The sequence below is a fragment of the Haplochromis burtoni genome, unplaced genomic scaffold (genome assembly GCF_018398535.1).
Source record: "Haplochromis burtoni strain Fernald_Lab_line unplaced genomic scaffold, NCSU_Asbu1 Contig_272, whole genome shotgun sequence".
Classification (NCBI taxonomy): Eukaryota; Metazoa; Chordata; class Actinopteri; order Cichliformes; family Cichlidae; genus Haplochromis; species Haplochromis burtoni.
In genome coordinates, this window is record NW_024582633.1 from 436991 (window position 1) to 458253 (window position 21263).

At 40.3% G+C, this 21263-nt stretch overlaps 2 protein-coding genes across 4 annotated transcripts in view; one reads left to right on the top strand and one right to left on the bottom strand.

Moving 5' to 3' along the window:
• LOC102290462 (contactin-1a) overlaps window positions 1-21263 on the bottom strand; it is a 64222-nt gene that overhangs the window by 29575 nt on the left and 13384 nt on the right. The window contains exon 1 of one of the 3 annotated variants that reach the window (XM_042227623.1): window positions 17293-21214. The exons of 1 other annotated variant lie outside the window; for it this stretch is intronic. The gene's annotated coding sequence lies outside the window, so the exon portion shown is untranslated. Of the gene's footprint in view, window positions 1-10362; window positions 12133-17292; window positions 21215-21263 lie in introns of those variants that run through there. One more of the 3 variants, XM_042227622.1, reaches the window with a different exon arrangement.
• LOC121815682 lies at window positions 4207-7280 on the top strand. Its single transcript, XM_042227624.1, has 3 exons — window positions 4207-5084; window positions 5334-5616; window positions 5852-7280. The coding sequence occupies exons 1-3, from the start codon at window positions 4594-4596 to the stop codon at window positions 6113-6115; spliced, it is 1038 nt and encodes a 345-aa protein (XP_042083558.1). The 5' UTR covers window positions 4207-4593; the 3' UTR covers window positions 6116-7280.

Here is a 21263-nt window from a genome sequence, read left to right on the forward strand (position 1 = left end):
GGAATCCCAAAATGCTTAAAGAGAAAGAGCAACAGGAAGAAATGCAGAGGGCGATCCAACTTATTCTCCAATACTTGGAGAACAAAAAGACTTTTTTATAATGAAGTCATGGAAAAAAACCATGGAGCCCAGGAAAATAAAAGGAAAGAAGAAAAGGAGGAACTGGGAAAATATGCAGAGATGCAGTGTAGGATCCAAGAAATTGTGGGGAAAAAACACAACAGCTCCAAGTACTCTAGCTTAAAGTACAGGAACGATTCAAGAAATGTAGAAGAGAAATCAGGAGTTACAACACAGCACAGTATAACAGAAGAAGACACACAAGCATGAGGCAAAGAAAATTCAGGAGGAGAAATACAAAGAACTGAAACAAAGCCAGATTTGAAGAACTGGACAAAAGGTTCAAGAAATTCAAGGAGCTGAACACAGAAACAATCGTTTAAGTAAAAAAAAAAGCAAAAAAAACCCCTGACAGCTCCAGGAACAGTTTCTGAAAAAGAAGAAAAAAGTGCTTCAGGTTTTTCCAGAAGAAGACCTCTGCTGCTTCATCACATAATCATGAACAAAAGCTGCCTTCTCTTCCTCCACCTTTTTCCCCATCTCCTTTTTTCACCCCTCCTCTCTCCCTCCATTACCCTCTCTGCCTTTCTCACCTACCTCCACAACCCTCTCCCTCCCTTCTTCACCCTTTTCCCTCTCTCCCCCTCAACCCCCAACCGGTTGTGATAGATGGCCTGGTACTGATGGAGGTTTCTTTCCTCCTCACCATTGCCCATCACCTAGTGCATGCTCATAACGGATTTCTGGGGTTTTCATTCCTCTGTCTCTTTCCTCCTTTCTATCCCTTTCTTTTTACCTATTTTTCCCTTATACTTTTCCTTTACACCACACTTTTTTCCTCTTTTCTTTTCCACTATCACTCCCAACCTGTTTCTTCACTCCTGAGAACACAGGGTAAGGTAACAGGGGGATAATAAACACAATCAATCATAAAAACATCATACTCTAGAAGTATCTGTCATGGTTTCCTGATCCTCCTGGTTTGACTCATCCTTTTCTCTCTATCACTCTCTATGCTCTCTCTCTCCCTATCCTCTGAGTCTGTGTGTGTGTTTATTATTTTTCATTTTTATTATTCAAAGTGTAGTCTTCTTATCACAGCATTACAGCGTCTCTAACGTGGAAACAGAATCACGATCAACTTGTGTCACAGCACATAACAAGTTTAACCAGCCATTTGTCGCCACTACGTGGACCATGACAGTGAAAATTCATCTTCACCACGTCTCTGATTCCCGTCAGCCTCAAAGGCGTCGGATCCTTGAAAGGCTGACACCTGATGATTGGCATTTGGACAATTTCCTGAAGAAACCCTGAGCGCTGGTTAAGCTGAGCAGGCGTCTCGTCTCTTACTCACTACCCCTAAAATCTTAACGCCACGCCACCAGCTCTCAGCCTTATTCCCAGTAACACAATATGAAAAGCAACAGCTGTGTGTTTGTGTGTGTGTGAGGGAACACAAAGAGAGCTTTGACAGAGATAAGAAGCGGAGGAGAGATCACATAAAGGTGGAAAATATTTGCCGTGAAATTGTTAATTCAGTATCTTTATTTACTTAAGGGTGTAGAATCAGGTCACACTGGAAATGGTTCATGTGTTTAGAAGAAATTCAAATTGTACTGCCCACAAAACGAACCCACAGGGAAAGAAAAAAACATTTTTTACATCTTTTGACATTTTGAGAGCCGGCAGAGTAATAACACAGAGAAAATTCTCCAATTTACTCCACAGTTTTGTCTGTCAATCAACCCAAACCTGGAGGCCTCGTCTACACTCATATATTAATTTTCTGGTGTTACAGCACTGAGCATCAGCTCAATACCAGCAGACCTGTCTGAGGTCATTCTGGTTTGGCGAGTGTTGATTAGAGTATAATTGAACATGAGGCAGACACTATTGATTCTTTGTGAACAGCCTGAGGTGTCAGCTGGCAGAGACTCAGAGGTGTGACAGTAGGATTGAGATATCAGCACTCGCCAGACAAATGGAGTCTTATTACAGAAAAACGGATTATGACAGAAGAGAGTGCATGTAATATGGCAGCTTTGCATGACACAAACAAAGCTGGACTTACTGTATGACTAAACGTTTTAATACGCCGACGCATGGCGGGGACGCACACAAAAATGAGCCGCGCCATAAACAGGCAGACGCACTGTAAACCATACCATGTGCACGGTATGCTGGGACATGATGTCCGAGCTGCACAGCTCCTCGAAAGCCGCAGAGAAGGGATTTCATCTTTACGCTGGATTGTATCCTAGCAACACTTTTCAAAAGCACCAGTTTCTGTGCTGTGGGGGGTCTTTTGTGAACGGCAATCAAACAACGCAAACACTCATTTTAATCTAGAACAACACCGCTGTTGTGGAACGAAAACCTGGGGTGCTCTGCTCATCTATTGAAGACATTCATCTCTTAGTGTCAGGGAAAGGCCGAAAAACCCGCCGTTTACTAGAACTCAACCTCTCCTCTCTCCACTTTGCAGCTATACTGCTACTGTAGATAGCTGTAACTCATTAATCATAAATGTTCCTAATAGATGCTCTTAAGAGATTAGGGGATACCACGAAAAGCCTTCTTATAGCATTCAAGTACAAAGTGAAAGAAGAAGAAGAATCCCATCTACCTCATTAAGAAATGTTACTTGAGTAAAAAACTGTAAAAACACATAAGACTGGTTCAACATGGCAAAGCAGTAGACTCTGAAAAACAATATTCGGGCCTCCTTCTCTTTTATCTTATTTCAGCAGCCTGAATGCACTTGATGAGCGCTCCAATCCAATCATCACTGTAAATCACAGGACCCCGGACGTCTTCCCCATAAATCATACTTTGGACGTGGCCAGAGCTGCTAACTGTTACTGCTGCAACCAGTGTTGCTTTGCTTTATGAATTTCAAGCACATTCTCTCTCCTTGCTCCTCTTAGGATTCCCAACCTCATTCCACCAAAATCGAATTTTGTCAAGTTACAGTCTTAAGGGCAGATTCTGGGATTTTTTGCTCCAGTCCAATGGCCAATACTGTCTTTTGCTCTTTTTATCACAACCCCACAATTCCCTAAGGGTGCTACTGAAATGGAAGTCAGTGAAACCCCTCCTTTTCTGTGTTTAGCCTGATGTGAGTTGCATAATTGAGTAACTTTTTTTTCTCCTTTTTTTAATACTCAGGCAGCCACAGTGAAGTAGGGAGGAGAAATGGACATGGTTACTTTGTGCTCTACAAAGTAACCATTTGGTAGACTTCAAAAACAAGCTCAAATACCATCCACCACCACCCACCCCAGAATACCGCCTCAACCCCCCACCACTCCTTACACATACAATCATAATCACCACCACAATCAGTCATTAACATCAGATTTGCAGTAATCCTACAAGAGGAAGCTAAGACGAGGTTAACTCTGGATTGGTCTTAATCAGTTTGAGAGGGGAAAATGAGCACTGCTTAGACACAGCATCATCTCCTGCAGCATCCCAGTCATGCCTTATTTCACAAGAAAAAAAACATGTCCTAAATCTAGTAAAGACGAACAGACAAATAAGTGATTGATTGAGGATATAATAAAAAAAAAAAAACAGCTAAATAGAAGATAATTAAATTTATTAGTGCATGTCCTTCAATGTGAGACACTGCCTCTTGTCTGTTCAGTTTTTGGTCGTCCGTGTGCACCCAGAAAGCAGGTTTGTAGTAGGAGGTATGTAGGAGTCCATGCCCTGAACTTCCAAATATATTCTGTGGTTTTGGGCGCCAAGACACCAGCAGAAGTTTCTTAATCATCTGTCTTTAGGGGTGTTTCTTACTGAATGAGGACAACTATAGTTTTATTTCACTACCTAATGATCGTGATGTGCTGTAAATCAGTGTAAGAAATTTAAAACATGATTAGTTGCTTCATTGCCAAACGTAAGATGACAATATTTACGTAACTCTCTTCAGCTGCCACAGAAAATGAAAATTCACGCAGACAGCTTGGAGAACCTGCAAACTCCAGCCAGAAAAGGCCAAATGGTGGATTTAAACCCAGGGCCTTCTTGCTGTGAGGGTAATAAAATTTCCTGTCAGTCAGCTTTTTATTTATTCAAAATAAGATAAAAAAAAGAGAGAGAGTTAAGTCAGTTTTCCTTTTAGTTATTTCCTTTTACAGTTTTTCTCGATTGGTTTGGCTCATTTCTTGAAACCGAGATGACATTCTCAAAATAACATGGACAAATCTCCAAACCACCTTGCAATTGTTCACAACAGAATGTCATTTCTCATTGGTTTTATCAAATTGCAAATGCTTTAGTACATGTCTCAAGTGACTCTGTGCTTCTTTTCAAATGATTATGTACAAGTAGCTACAGTTAGCACAATGAGCCCACATTTAGCACATTTTCCAAATAAATAGATCTTGGCGATCTAAACTGATTAGTTGATTTTTCAGTGAAATGGTCACTCACTCCAAAACATATCAGCATGGTTTCATTGTGTAAGTCATCATATGCACAATTGTCTGTTCAACTGTCAAAATTAGTCAAAGATATAATACCATGAAAGAATATCTTGGAACATTTGATAAAGTTATGACAGTACTTGACAATCAATCAGGTGAAATTAGAACTAACGAAGGAGCAGTTTCCCACATCTCAGATGACCAATCAAACAGGTTGTTTAGATACCTGACAGGTGTTGTCTATGATTATGACTGCTGCCAAAAGTATATAGACAGAGCTTGGCCCGGGGCCAGTTTCATTTGCAGTGTGAACATGGAAGCACCTCGCCAAGTACAACAGCAACTTCCTGCTCGAGGAAGAGGAGGAAGAAGAAGAGGAAGAGGAGGAGTGAGAATGCGTGGAGGAATAGGGGGAAGAGGCCGAGGAGCACGGAGGCACCATGATGTCCCAGATGAAATCCGGGCCACCCTTATTGACCACGTTATAAACCATCGCCTCACAATGGCAGAGGCAGGTCGCCGAGTGCAGCCTAATGTGCCTCGGTCTACAGTCTCCTCCATCATCCAAACCTTTCGCAGGGAAAACAGGTACAGAACTATGCTATTGAACTATTCAGTGTTGGTGTGTGTGTAGGCCTAGAGTACTGTAATATCTTCATGTGATGTTATATGATACTATAAAAATGACAAAGAAAAAAATGGAGAAAATACTGTGAATAGTATTCCAGTCACTGTGCAGTGCATCACACTTTTAGTACCATAAAACAGCAGTACAATTACATTGGTAACTCATTTTGTAACAAATTTACAGTGTTGACCTTTGACTTGTATGTCTAGGATTGGACGACAGCCTCAAGTGGGTGGCAGAAGAAAACTTCTAAATGAACAACAAGAACGAGAAATATGCAACATGGTCATTGCAAATAATGCCATCACACTGAGACAGATTCGTAATGCAATCCTGCTAGACAATGTAATGTTCCAAAATATAAACTCTATCAGCATCTCCACAATAGACCGGGTATTGAAGAAACATCAGATGACCATGAAACAGATTTACAGGGTACCATTTGAGAGAAACTCTGACAGAGTGAAAGGGCTGCGGTACCAGTATGTGCATGTAAGTCAACTACTGGTTGTCTATCATTGTAACACTATTACAGTAAGACATGGTTACCACTGTTTTTTTGTTTTGCGTTATCCTTTTTACCTTCAGAATCCAGCTTTGTGTGACTAGAGCATTTTGCCTAGAAATTGTCTTCAGTTGTCCACTCCCTGTTTTTACAGTACTTTAGATCCTCCCTGCAGTATCTGTCTCTACTTGACTGATTAGATTTATTTCTATTCTATTGTAGAGAATAATGGCATTAGAAGGCAACGAAACCCCTCACATCCTAGTGTTCGTTGATGAAGCTGGCTTCAACCTGGCCAAAGGTCGAAGGCGTGGCCGTAACATCATTGGCCACCGAGCCACTGTGGATGTCCCAGGCCAGCGAGGAGCAAATATAACAATGTGTGCCGCCATATCAGAAAGAGGTGTGGCCACACACATTCCCAGTTTAGGGCCCTACAATACACAAAGCTCCTCAATTTTTTGGACCACCTTTATACTGATCTGATCCCAGAAAATGAGAGAGGTGAAGAAGGACCTCAGCTACCACATTATGTCATTGTGTGGGATAATGTGAACTTCCACCGCGGCCCACGCATCAGAACCTGGTTCACCACCCATCCCCGGATGCTGATGGAGTTTCTTCCACCTTACTCTCCTTTCCTAAATCCAATTGAGGAGTTTTTTTCAGCTTGGAGGTGGAGGGTGTATGAGCATCAGGCTCAAGACCAGAGGGCCCTGCTGCATGCAATGGATGCTGCATGTGAGGACATCACAGGGGATCAATGTAGGGGATGGTTGAGACATTCACGCCGTTTCTTCCCTCGCTGCATCGCAAGAGAAAATATCCGTTGCGATGTGGATGAGAATTTATGGCCTGACAGAGAGCAGCGCGTCGATGGCCAGGGGGATGAGGATGGTGGCCAGGAAGGAGAGGGTGACAATGGCGACCACTGAAAATATTACTGTACTATAGTTCTGAAACTTTATTTACAGTATGGTAGGCTAGAGTTTTTTTTGTTTTTTGTTTGTGTTTATAACTGTTCACATTTACAGAATCCTGTATATGTTTTCTTTTCACAGTATGTTCTCTAATGTTAACATTTCTTTGTACGAATAAAAATGTTTACAGTTTCCTTGAGTATGAGTGGTTTATTGGAGGCTGATTTTACTGTAACATCTTTTAGTTTTATTCATAGTGGTATTCTGTTGCTAGACCTGTGCCTCAGTGACAAAACGTCTAAGCATTTTGACTTGCAGTGCTTAAACAATGCCAAAGGTATAATGCATTTTGGGGGCATTGACTATTTATATGAGAAGGATATTTAGTTTTGACACATGGATAAACTCTTTTGGGAGAGATATGAGCTTTTGCAGGGGATCCATGGTGTTGTGCTAAACCATCCAGGTTATTTTGACAAAAGCACTAAATGAATGCACATGTGCCAAGGCAATTGAGAAGGATCTGTGCTATTTTGACTGTACTGACCTTTTATATGGGAAAGGAATCTGCTTTTGAAGCATGGACGAAGAGTTTGGGGAAAGATATTTGATTTTGCTAGTGAGCTATAATGTTGGGCAGAACTGTAAGACTGTTTGGCCAAATGACCTTATGGTTTTGAGATTGTCATCTCGGTTTCAAGAAATGAGCCAAACCAATCGAGAAAAACTGTAATTGCTTGGGAACTGCATTTGAACTGTGTGTGCCAGTGTTGGTGCAAATGGCAATGTCAGGCAATAATGTACCTTGATGCCAAGCACAAACGTTGAATGTTTAGATATAAGAAAAGAAGAATTTCAACAACTTTTGTTTTTTAATCATGTCACGTAATCTCAGACAGAATGCTCATAACTGTTTTCCCCACATCTGCTTTATATTAGGGGTTTAAAAATATCAGGATAGATAGATAGATAGATAGATAGATAGATAGATAGATAGATAGATAGATAGATAGATAGATAGATAGATAGATAGATAGATAGATAGATAGATAGATAGATAGATAGATAGATAGAGTAAAATGTCATCACAGAATAAAGTCATTAAAGGAGAGGAATTATGATGACATAGTGTGACATTGGGTCTGACATCATCTCTGAGAGGCAGCTGTGTCTTTGTCTGCTTTAAGGGGCACTGCTATTTAGTCTCTTTAGCTCAATTCATCCAGAGCCCATGGAGATGTGTTTTTTTCTATTTTAGTTTAATGAAGTCATGGAGTTAGGATCAGAGGTTTTATACATAAACATACAAAATTACATTTACTTTTACTGGTGGCCCACTTAAATAAATGAATAAATGTTTTCCCATCAAAATTCAGACAAGAAAGAGAAAGCAAGAAAGACAAGAACATCATTTCATCTTTTCATCCCTTGTAAGATCATAAAATCTTGAGCAAAATCACACGCCAGCTGTAGTCCATTTGTTTGTTATGCTGAATCGGTACAATTTCACCACAGACCAGCGATGATGCATTAGTCTAGCCAATGAATTATTTATAACGAAATCATTGATTTAGATTTCAACTAAGCCATAGACAGCCCATTTGTCTCGTCAACCCCGACACAGAAAGACGCACTTCATATATTGTATCTGTGTGGAAAATAGGACCTTGGCTAGGTAAAGATGTTCCTGTCTCTGAGGTGCCTAACAGAATGATTCAGTTAAGTACAGCACACAGACAAGGGCTATCCAAGCCTATTATACAGCAGATAAAACAGTAAGCCCCAAGGCGCACACACAACTACACCTGCAGAAGAAGAAAAAAAAAGCTGCTATCTCTGTGTTTTGTGAAGCATGGACCCCCTGTTGTTAAGCAGGAAATGGTTCGGCACTTGATGGAAAAAATAACTTTATTTTTCAGATTGTAACAGCTTGATTTCTCCCACAGCCAGAATAGAGACTCCTTCCTTTCAGCAGTGTAGGAGTGTAAAGAGCAAGGACGTCTAAAAGCTTCTTTTCAGCAGCTGACACCATGTTTATCTTGTTCCTGCATTTTAGCAATTAAGCTAACAATGTGCGTTAACTGTTTGTCTGATTATTCACTGATAAAGAAAATGATGCATTCAGATTCAACATCATCTAATTATGAACAACAGTACAGCCTGCAGGGGTGTTCTTTTTGCAAGTTTGAAATCATGTTTCCATTAAATTTAGTGTATGTGTGTGAGAGACAGACAGACAGAGAGAGAGCACTCTGAATAATGTTATTTTAGCCTCAGAATAATGTAATCCAGCTTCAGATGATGCGGTTATGACTGGCTCTCTTGTCTGTCCTCTCGCTTTCGCGCTCTCTCGCCCAACAGAATCTGTCATGCTAATGTAAACTATTTATCTAAACCCCTGCAGTCAACACAATGTCCCCCAACACCACTACCTCCTCCAACCCCCCTTTGGCCACACAGGCTCAGCAACCTCAGCTGACCTGAATATCAATGACTACAGTCTTGAACCCACGAACACTGGAGCTGGCCCGCTGTATGAACTGCATTAACCTCAAATTAAGGAGCGTCTGTAAATTCATGCAGAACCAAGAACCAGAAAATGGAAGGGAAAAGTGACTCGAGTCATTAGAACAATAACAACTTTATTTTTGATGAAGCAGCTGTCACTGACAGACCACTCGTACTTAGCAGCCAGCATCTAATGCTGCTCCTGAACGGTGAAACCATGAACCCACAACCTCACAGTGACCTGATTTTTCTGACCTTCTTCTATTTTTGAAAGATGACATCCAGCAGGGGGAAAGAAGACACAGTGAAAACTATTACAAAAAAAGTATGGTGTCGTATTTGTTAGTCGCCTTCATATAACATAACAGAATATGAATGAATGAATAAGATTGACATCTCCTGCCTGGCACTTAGACGTCACCATCACCCTTTGCAAAAACAAAAAAACTTTGGAGATTATTTTTATGTTAATGTAATTAACTGTGATCCAGAAGAGCAATGACCTTTCAATGCAACAGCCACGGCAGAGTGTGATTCGTCCCTCGGTACAGTAGGGTAATGCACGGGGTGAAAGCTTTCAGATGTGTCTTTCCAAGTATGGAAAGTGTGCCACATCATGTATGATAAATTATGTCAAGAAAGGCAAAAGGTCAGAGGAGACGTGCTTTCCATCAAGAAAAGAGTGCTCCACTTAATTACTTCATGCCACATCTGTCCAATAAAGATGTTGGCTAAGCTGTTTCTATGGGAGAGCGCTGACATTCTTTACAAGCTACATGTCTCTGTCCCCATTTACTAATGGAAATATACTGCAGTAAATAACTGTAATTACCTGGCCACAGAGTGTTACTTACACTTGATAAGGCAGCGGTATCCTAAAGTATATGAAGAAAAACAATCAATGCCTTCAAATTGCACAAAGAGAAGTCTCAGAGGATTTTTCTTTTCTTCATTGGCTATAGACAATAAATGGTTATAGAACAATAAGAAGATTAATTTAAGTTCTCATTCATCCTCTAATTAGAATGTGTGGGTCTAACATTAGACCAGAGATTAAGCAGACAAAGGGAATGTTTAAATATAATCATTAAATAAGCCACAAATACCCCGTTTAATTGCATTATAGTGAAGACAAGCAGGGGGTTACCTATTAGTGGAAACCCATCAGCACTCTGTAAGAGTTGTAAAAGACACACAGAAAAACAATTAGGGCATAGTGTGTGTGTGTGTGTGTGTGTGTGTGTGTGTGTGTGTGTGTGTGTGTGTGTGTGTGTGTGTGTGTGTGTGACTTTGCTCAGTGCTTACCTTGCTGCCGAGTGCTATCATGCCAGTGGCTATGTGACGAGATGAGCTACTTAGCGGCCCATGTCCCCATCCCCTCCAACATGCCTGCCAAGTGTCCTAAATACTCTGCTCTATTGTCTGCCTCAGAAACAAGCAATCCTGCTGGATGGAAGCACTCTCTCTCCAAGGTGCAAAGGAGGAGGGAGGGACGATAAGAAAAGAAAAGGCCAATTCCCCGAGCAGGACAGGGAGCCATGCAAATGGGACGCCAATGAGAAGAAGCCTCCCCGCAGTGAGAACGCTTCACAGAGGGGTCTTCTCTTCTCACTGTGGCCTGGCTGTGGTTTAATCTCTTAAGCCCTCTGGTCCCACTCACAGATACGTGTTGAAACACCCACACACAGACACAGAGAAATACAAATTGATACAACATTCACTCGTCGACTTTGCTCCATCATTAGCCTGGCAGGAAGCCACACATATCATCAGCGCTGTCATAATCACCCCCTCTTTACTGTCAGAGAGAAAGTAAAGGTAGAAAAGAAATCAATAAAACACAGGCTTCACTCAGAGACGCAGGACCAGCACAGTGGAGATAAGACATGAAGGTGTGTTGTTGCATGTTTGCTGTAAACTTGATGTAATTCTCCCAATCCAAAGCAGATTTCTAATATATATATTTATATATGTAGCAGAATGGCAACAACAATTTGGCTATTCTTTGAATTCTTTGAACTAATCTCCACACGTTAAAAAGAAAACAGAAGAAAGCAATCACTTGGGAAAGAAGGATTAAGTGTTCTTAGCTTTCTTTTACCTACACTAGCCACAAGATTAATTCTTACTTATAATTCCTCCAGTTGGTAAAGTTATTAAGCATCGCACAAATGTAAACTGGGAGTCATCTGACCTCCAAAATGTAAAACTACGAATAAATGATTGAACCTGTCACTGTGCTTTATCTTTCAAACTGATCTTTACAAACCAGATGCAATATAAGTAAAATAATTATCTGATGTTATCTGATGTGTGTTTACTTTGGAAACAGATATAAAAAGGACATCGTGATTATACACTAGGAATGTGGAACGTGTGTATCATTTTAAATCGTCTTATATTTGTGAAAAATAACTGCAATGGAGAAGTAAAGCTGGATGTATAACTGCTGGATAAACAGAACATATCTATATCTATCTATACATTTCTCTTACTGTAAATACTAACCGCTTTATTATGTCCTTAGTACATAAAAATGTCAGCACTTTTCTCCTGTAACTAAAATAATAACTTTAAAAGTTTAGGGACCACTTTACCGCGTCCTGGAGGGGAAAGAAAGAAAAGCTAAAATAAGTAATGTGCCTTTTGCAAACCTCTTCAGTGGAGCTACTCATGAGCAAACTGCAAAAGGATGATATATTATTCAGCTCTTCCCAGCTGTGAGTTTTTCACTCAGCCTGTGGGGGGTATAAGGTTTTTAAGTGCAATCTATTCTATTTAGGGGACAGGAAGCAGCAGTGTTATACAAACGCTCACACACTGCCTTTGGGTTGCAGTAACCAGGAAGATGCTGAGCAAGTGTTACAGAGCAGGGATTTGGTCGAGGGGATACCGGAAGGTTTAAGAAAGGTTTAGCCTTGCGAGGCTCACATAATAAATTCATCTGAGGAAGCTTTCAGTCTGTATCACCACAGCAACTAGATACATTGTATGAAAATGCTAAAAGGAAAAAAATAAAGCTTTGCAGTGGGACAACAAAACTCTGAGTAATGGACTGATTAACCTTATTGAATTTCATTAAAATCACACAGAGGCCTCGAATCTTTCAGTATGCTAGAAGTGTCACGGTCCTGGGTCGGGTTGATCCAGCATTTTGAGTTTCTTATGTTTTGGTTTATTTTTGCATTATGGATTAGTTATTCTCTGGTGATACTGTTTTGATTATAATTATATTCTGATTCTTTAGTTATTTGATGATGATGTTGATGACGATGATGATGATTATGTCTGGTTTAGGTTTTGTTATCTTGCCCTTATGTTTGGTTTAGGTTGCCTGTGCTTAGTCTTCTCTGCCCGTATGTCCCTCTGTTTGTCCATGACGTCATTATGCCTGTTTACGAGTCTGTCTCTGTCTGGCGTGTGCTTCCTGTCTTATTTTGTAGGTCTGTGTCCTTTGTCAGTGCGTTCAGCTTTGTGCTCTCCCTGTCTCGTCAGTGTAATCAACGTCAGCCGTGTCTCCCAGCTGTTTCCTCTTTGCTCCGTTCACCTCTTGTATTTAGTGTCTGTGTCTTCCCCTACTCGGTGTCGCATCGTTAACGTCTGTTCACCCTCACTTGCTGCGTGTTTAGGATTTCCAGTCCTCCTGCATCTCTTTTTAGAGTTTTGTTTGCTTTTGTGAGTTTTATTTTATCTTGATGTTCTGCTCCAGCAATAAAGCTGCATTTTCTGTTTAAACCTCGTGTCCTGAGAATCCTGCATTTTGGGTCCACCACTCCTGCCTGCCTGCCACACAGCCGACCATGACAAGAAGTCACCTTAAATATGGGGTTCATTAAACTTTCATAGGTTATTATGGAAAATAAGAGAGCGAGCAACAGGAGAAATGTATTTTAGTGTTGGAAATGCACTTACAGTAGAATGTACCCAATGAAATCAGGTATCGATGGTACAAATGTCTGCACTAATCCTTCAAATCATCATAGCAAATGGAGCAGTTCAAGAGAGCTCCAGATGATGCTTGAGACCAAACCCAGTCTAATGACATCCATTAAGATGAAGCAGACGGTCCCTGAAAAAGTCAGGAGAATTGTGCAAAGAGGTGTAAAGTACACCTTCTTACTTTTAGCAAGCACTCTACATCTGGTCTTAAATCATGAGCTCCCTGACTAATCAAAACCAATGCAAATCTCTCAGAAGGAGAGCATGTGGAGCAGAGCACAGAATGCAGTGGCAAAGCATAAGCCTTGTGTCTGGCTGGATTCTGCTTTTTCTTTCAGCACGATTTACCCAAGACTTCTGACTCAGCAGAACCCCGCCGGTGACGGGAATAAAAGAGGATCATTCCCCACCTTCTGTACATGCTATTAGAGATGCAGTATATTCAGTTTATGCCATTTAACAACACTACTCTGACCAGAATGGACAAATTTGCACATTTACAGGTATTTGTGTCTACATTTGTTTAGGTAGATATATTTCTCAGATATCGGATGGTTTGCTGTGCATTATTTTCAGAAAACCTGGCAGCTAATTGGACAACTAATAGTGCAACGTTACTCCCTCCTGAATAGATTAGGGAGGGGGTAATGTTGCATTGCTCATATCATCTTCCTTTTTGTGACCTATTATTTGTTTTTCACTATTGCAGAACATACTGTTGAGTGATTGCTGTGGCAGTTTAAAACACAAAGAGCCACACACACAATTTACACACAATGACTGAAGCCTGAAAAAACAAATAACAGATTTTCTTGTGTACGGAAAGCTTAAACAGTAAAATCCAATATCACACTTCATGCACATGAAGGTAGATTTCTTTTGAATAAATCAAACTGATTCTAATGTGTGATCATCAGCAGTGAAATTAAAAATCATCTGCCGCAATTAGTAGTTATCTGCACTTTATGATCGCAGATCATGCACACTGGATATTTGTGCAAATCAATAAATCACTCAACTCTACTATCTTAAAATAATATGTTGATAACATCCACTAGATTAAAGTATTTTGCACTGGAGGACAACATCCAGCTGTCGTAAAAGTCACTGCCCTGATTTATCCATCTCTATGAACATGTTTGATGGTTTGATGTGGTGATGCATGCCAGCAACACAATGAGCAGAATAGACGCATGGAAGAGAGAAAAAAGAAAGACACAGGTGACACTGTTCATTTGTCTTGTGAACAGTGTCATTTTTGTACTACTGCAGAAACCTCATACAGAGAAGTAGGGCTCAATGAACATTTTTTTATTGGGTTTATCCATGTGATTCCCACTTTGAGCTGCAAGCAATGTTTAACTGATTTTATTCCCACAAACATCCTTTCGTCCTTCTTTGGCTTTGATATTTGTGCATGCGCGTGCTGATGAACGGGCTTCGAAATAAGGCACAATATGTGTTTAATCAACACTGTATTATTCAGTAAGAAGTGAAGTATTCGTTTGTGTACTACTTGTCAAGAACAGGTCTGTGAAACTGAGTTTATTGGCCTAATACGTACATAAATTAACCTATAATAGTCCAATAGTCCATGCTACAGTATTGTTTGATCTGAGCTCGTTTCACAGATTGCGTGCAGATATCCAGCAAAAATGTAATGTGAACATCAAACATCTACTCTCTGAAAGATAAGTGTACGATTACACTCATCAGCCAGACACTGTCCACCCTAGTTAAGTATACAGTTAAAAGGTGATATGCAAACTTTTGTTCTGTTGAATATGCACCCATATAGTAAAGGAGGATTGCGTAACTTTTCTCTTAACATGACTGTCACTTACCCGTGCATGCACCTTGCACAAATGCATAAATCAGGTTTGGAAATTGCTCAGGTCCTGCTGTCCTATATAAATGTCATTTTAGTCAGTTGTTAGCTGGTTGCCTGGCAATGTGATGGCATCATAAAAAGCATTTAAGTAAAGGCATATTCAAGTCTTGCACATTAATATATATCAAAACTGAACTGGAAAAATAGAATTGAACTAAACTGTGATGAATTGATAAACTGAACTGAATTACACTGATACAGTGTTTTTATAAGGTTTTATGGGAGCATAAATGCTAAAATAAAAACTGATCATTTTAGCCCTCTGGGAGACGGTTGCTAGGCAACATGTTGATGTCATAATATCAGATACTGAAAAGACCCTCGATGAGACTAAGATGTAACAGTTTGCCAAGTCTGGTTGCTCAACTCCTGACTGTGTAGGAGGAGTTCATGGGAGAGACAGACTGAGATTTGGTGTATTAAACTAAGATAATGGTAACAGAGTTCCACTGCTGCTGTTCGTGCTTTATGGATATAAGAACCGGCAACAATACAGTCTCTCAAATGCTTAAACTGAAGCCAACGTAAATTACTCCTGATTACTCAGATATGGTTCCTCCTTAAAAACCTTTTAGTACTTTTGCTTCTGTTCTCTTTGAGTCATTCAAAGAGAACAGAAGCACAATGAACTGCCCAGGTTTTGACTTAGGAGAAGGGACTACTTGGGCCCACTCTGCCCGAAAGAGCTTTTGTGTGCATGTTAATGTGAGTAGTGTCGAGAGTTTAGATAAGTAAGGTTCCTTGGAAAAGATGTTCAGCTCTTGTTGCGTTTGTTTGTCAGGCAAAGAGTTGGATTACTCCGATTGCTGGATAGAAAATGAAATTATTATTATTATTATTAGTAGTAGTAGTAGTAGTTTTAAAATCTGGATCTGTGTGAGACAGACACTATCTATCTATCTACATATATACTGTGTATGACTGTGTACGTGACAAATAAAATTTGAATTTGAATTTGAATATACATTATCATAGATATATACCTTTTTTTTTTTACTGTAGACTGTGACTTTATGAGCTGAGTTATGGCATCTCAGAACTAGTTTTGAAGTCTGTCTGGAAATGAAAGGTGTCTTTCTAAACAGCCACGATGAAGGAGTAGTTTGAAGTACGGCGCCCTGATGCATTTTCACCTCTGCACAGCTGACGAAATGTTATAGCAAACGGTTGACACACTCAAGGTGTGTGGCGAGGGGGTTCCTAACACTAAAGGTTAACATATCTAACAGAACTTAATCTATAATCCTACACCCAAAAACAATACAAATTTGCTTCATCAGGATTATGTATTTATGTAGTTTAAATCATTTTCAGCAGCAGCCTGATAACCAATCAGGAAGCAACCTCAGAAGTCAGATTTTGACAGAAATATTGTTAAATCCAGACCAGTGAATGAAATCATGTTATTCCTGCCCTCATTTAACTACAGCATAGCAAAAAACAACTGAAAAACAGAAATGGGTTTCTTATGTTTTTAATGATTGGATGAATGTTGAATGTTTGGCTGCTTGAAAAGATTTCTACTGTAGTACCTTAACCCACTGATTAGAAAACCATATGCACATGCAGGTGTGCCACACAAAGATGCAGAAATTGAGCTAGATGGTGGACTCTTACCACGGGACCATGCAAGCTATGAAGCAGTTAGAACTTTGTTTAAATACAATAATGTGTTTAGAACAATGCATATCAAGGGCAAAATACATATACAATACATATTTTGAGGTGGCTATTGATTTAATAGGCATACCAAGACCCAGCATATCAAAGATATAGCCTTAATATGAATATATCAAGCACGTTTCATATAATGCAATATGATGTAACAGTCATACACACACAGTAAAAAAGAAATAAAGCAATGAATATTTATTGTAATATTAGCCCAAAGATGCATAAGAAAAGTAATGCCTTAAGTAAGAAATGTAAATAAGACAAGCCCCAGAAAATCATCTGTGCTGAACTAACAAATATAAATATACAAAAGAAGGAGACAGTGTGCAGAAAAGGACACAGACACTGTGGGTGCTGGATACACAACCACTTTCCTTATACCAACTTACAAACTCCTGTACAGTCCCACACATACACATGCACACACACACACATACAACGCTTCAATAGGTTTATCCTTTCAGTGTGCAGCACTGCAGTGTTAGGTAGGATGCTTCATTCTGAGAGGCAGATAATGAGCTATTCCCTCTGCAGAGGACAGAATCCCAGAGCCAGCAGAGCTCAGCAGTGCTACATGCTCCCTCTCCCACACACACACACACAAACATAAGTTGCAATAAGCAAAAAGAAAAAAAAAAAAAGCCAGCAAAACTTCCTAACTCTAAGCACTCCTCTGGCTCCACCACACAGTATACACACAAACCAAACACTGAGCCTACTCTGCCACCCACCTCTGTTCTAGAGCGCACAGCTCTGAGGCACACAGAGACCCCAACACGCTTGCAGGTACAGTCCTGTTAGCTTGAGTTGGCAGCAGTGAGGCCGGCTGTATATATCCCTGCTACAGTATGCCTGAGGATAAACTGCTAGTGCTGGCTAGCAACCGCTGTCATGGCATTCTGGACCCCTTCTATCACAGGCACTCAGCAGCGCAGAAGCCCCCTCCATCGCATACACAAATGTATTATCACATAAACACTGAGCTTTCAAATCAAAGGGCTCCCCAGCTGTGACCTCACATCACAGTGGAAAAGGAGGAGGATGCAGGAGAGGAGGGGCTGTTTGGAGGAGGGGCTGTTTGTGGAGTGTTTTTGCAGTGATATTTCGGGCTGATATTGGTGTGTGTGGCCAGAAGGTACGGCAGCCACAGCAAGAAGGACAAAATTACCACAACAAGGAAGAAAGAGGAGGAAGACTAGAGCATGTACCACGGGGGAGGATGCAGCTGTGAGGGGGGAAGAAAGAACAGTTGTTACAAACAAAATGTTTGCTGCAAAGGTGGTGGCATGCTGTGGGAGGGAGGGAAGAAGACAATTTAATTTTGATACCTGTGAGGGCTGCGTCCATTCCCACAGCTGGACATAAACTTTGCAGTCACACTGGAAGAACAGCATGAACCAGCTTCACAGAGGGAGCAAGTGCAGCAAAGAAATAAAAAAATAAACAGAAGCCATGGCACATTCAGTGGCTGCAATCTCCACCTTATGCCTCATCCACTCACCCACTCTGAATGAGCTCTTCCTCATGTTGTTTACTTTCTCTTTTTCCCGCTTCCTCATCCTGTTTTCCACATTCTTCTCCCTCTCCTTTAGCCCTATCCACATCTATCATCTCCTGTTTTCTCCATCCCTTCACTTCTTCTCTCATCCATAATGGATGGTTTGAAGATATCCTCTTCCTGTAGTGGACCCTGTGTCCCTGGTGCCAGTCAGCCTGCATTGATTATTGCACCAGAGGAGTCATCAAGGCATAGATAATAGGACTTAGAGTTGCACTAAATCTTCTGCATCGTTCCCCTTCCCCCTTCGAGGAGCTGGTCCATGTTTTTCTGTCTTCTACTGTCAAAATGTACATGAATCTAATTAGTAAGTGCGTTCACTGGCTTTGAATGAAGCCAGAGAACGCACAGTGCATTGGTCTGGATTATACAATCAGAAACAATGCAAGACACACAACTGTTTATGCTCAGTTTTCACCAAAGTAGCGCACAAATTGTGTCTTCCTCTTGGTTATATTTGTGTGCCACAGTCTGATGCATGCCACATTAAGGTTCATTAAACAAGATATCTCCTGTGTGCTCTGGCCAGCCTGTCTCTCCTTTGACCCAGGCCTTCATATATAGGTCAACAGTGGCATTCAAGTGACTGATGTATGTCACAAGGACAATACTGCTCTTTTTAGGACTGGACATGCAGTCAGTCACGCCCTGCAGCATTATAATGTAACAATACGTAGGGCAAATCAGAAATCTAAAGGGATATCTGTCGTTCTTTTCCTGCACCACCTCCTTACAGGAAGGCTTGGCGAGTTGTTCTTGGTACTCCAAGAAGTGTTGAATCTTGAGTAAACATAGTAAATGAAAAGAAATGACATGGTAGCTTATTTTCATACAGCATCTTTGTAATAGAGTGAGTGTCGTTTATTTGTATAACAGCAGCAATAACATCAGCAGTACACTGTGTATATTTGGAATTCATAAGAGAAGCCCTTTTAAGATAAAGTAGTCATATAGGATTAAGTTTTATTATACATAAATACAGTTGTATAACAAGGCCAGAAACTTGGTTTGAACTATAATGTGAAGAGGTGTTCAAGTGATACGATTTGATAACTTTTTAAACTAACCTTAGATAAATACATACCTATAACACTTCTAATTCAAATTCCGATTCTTTCTTCATTATATATATTCCAAATAACAAAAATCTGGGACACAATAAATGGAGAAAATGGGCTAAAATGTGATTTTTAACCAGCTGACGTTGCGGTTAAGTGGCCAGTTGGCTACACCTTTGGTTCAAGTCAGCCGTGAGGTTACTGTACCTGCTGTTCCTTCATACAATAATTCCAAAATGCTACAAAAATGAGTCATTTATTTAATTGAAATTAATATCATACAGGACTTAGCAATATAACATCTGAAACCAGTAATGTTGACATTCGATAACTTTTTACCATATTAGCTGTTTATTATTTACCACTTAACTGAATATTCAATTTAGCTGCAATGTGAAAACAACATGCACATTCACTCCAGTGTAATTAGCTTTTTAGTGTGACACAAATTACTTCATGTATCAGGATTCAAACTGAGCCAAAATGAGCCTTTATAAAACAAAACATTGAATGCAATACTTTCAATTTCAATTATTAATATTAATATAGCACAAAATCACAACAACAGTTGCCTCAACTTACTTTATATTATAAGAGGAAACATATGCATTAGAAAGAAAAACCTCAACAATCAGATGACCCTCTAAAGCAAGCATGTGGTGACACAGTGGAAAGGAAAAACTTTCTTTTAACAGGAAGAAACCTTTTTGTGATTGTAACAGTGCGATTTTGCTGTTATTGTTATGTAAATCTATATTTAGACCAGCAGTGTTCATGAGAGTGGGGGAGCCCATTTAGTAGCGTCTCTAATAACAATCCTGGCTTTTACTCTCATGCACAAACATCCTTACAACAACACAGAGACCCAGAGGAGCCAAGCGATTAGCAGCAAAACGAGTACTCCCATTGCCTTGTGGCAATCGAGCATTTTTTCTGGAGTGGAAAAATAGGTCTGACACGTCAGCAAACAAGGTCATAGCGCAGAACACAGGTCCCATGTTTATGCTGCCAAGTGTTCTGTTGGCTTGAAACTCCTTCTCTATCTTTCTCTCCCCGCCTCCCTCAGTGCAGAAACGGTCAAAGAGAAACAACTCTAATCTCTGCCACAACAGCAGAATAGGCAAGTGGACAGCCTCTAATGAGAATAATAACTGTACACCAAAGCATTAACCCGACTCACAGAAAACAGCATCACCAGATCACTCCTCCTTTTTCTATTCACAACCAGCCTCTCGATGTTAGGCTTTTCTGTGTTCATTATTCTCGTCTTCTGAGAAGACTGTGTGAATAAGCTGCAGGTGAGATCTGAGCAGAGGAGTTTTGAAGTGGGGCTATTAGCAGAGTGCGCGATGGCTGTTATCTTCAACTTGGGTTGCAGAAGTTTGATAGAGTCAGACCAAAGAGTCCTCTTCTCTATACACCGCTTAATTTCTGTATTTTTCTTCAGCTTTAAAGGAGAACCTCAGACAATCAAAACTGAGCGATTGAGTGCGTGGGTGGACGTGTGTGAATGTGTAGTATGCTTAAGTGCAAGTTTGCTGAAGACTCCAATGATCCCTCACCTCAATACTTAAGTGGACCTTTTCACAACTGGCAAAAGTTATTATGAAATGTCAGACAAAAATATACCTGTCAAGCACACAAGGCCAAAATGACTATTGAGACTCAATGCGAATCAGTGAATGCTGCAAGTAAGGCAGGTGCTTCTTACTGTAAAAGATAAAGCGATGCCTTTGCGGACAGGTTTGTGAGACACCAGCCAATCACTGGCATTTATAAATCAATTCACACTCATTATAATACTCGGAGTAATCCCTGGGAAACAGAAACCAACAGGAGCTCAATCGATGTTTGTCAGAATAGCTCTGATGAATCAAAGACAGTGGATCAGCCTCCCAGTATTGATTCGCTACCCATACCTTAGCATCACTCCTAAAACCCATTGACACCAGAATTAGCATGATTAGAACAATTTATTCCTTCCTGTGCTTCTATTAGTGTTTCTGGTTTTACAGTTTCTCACTGAGATCTAAAGCTTATCCTCGTGAGTTGTAACAATTGTCTTATTCTGCATTTCTACAGTCAG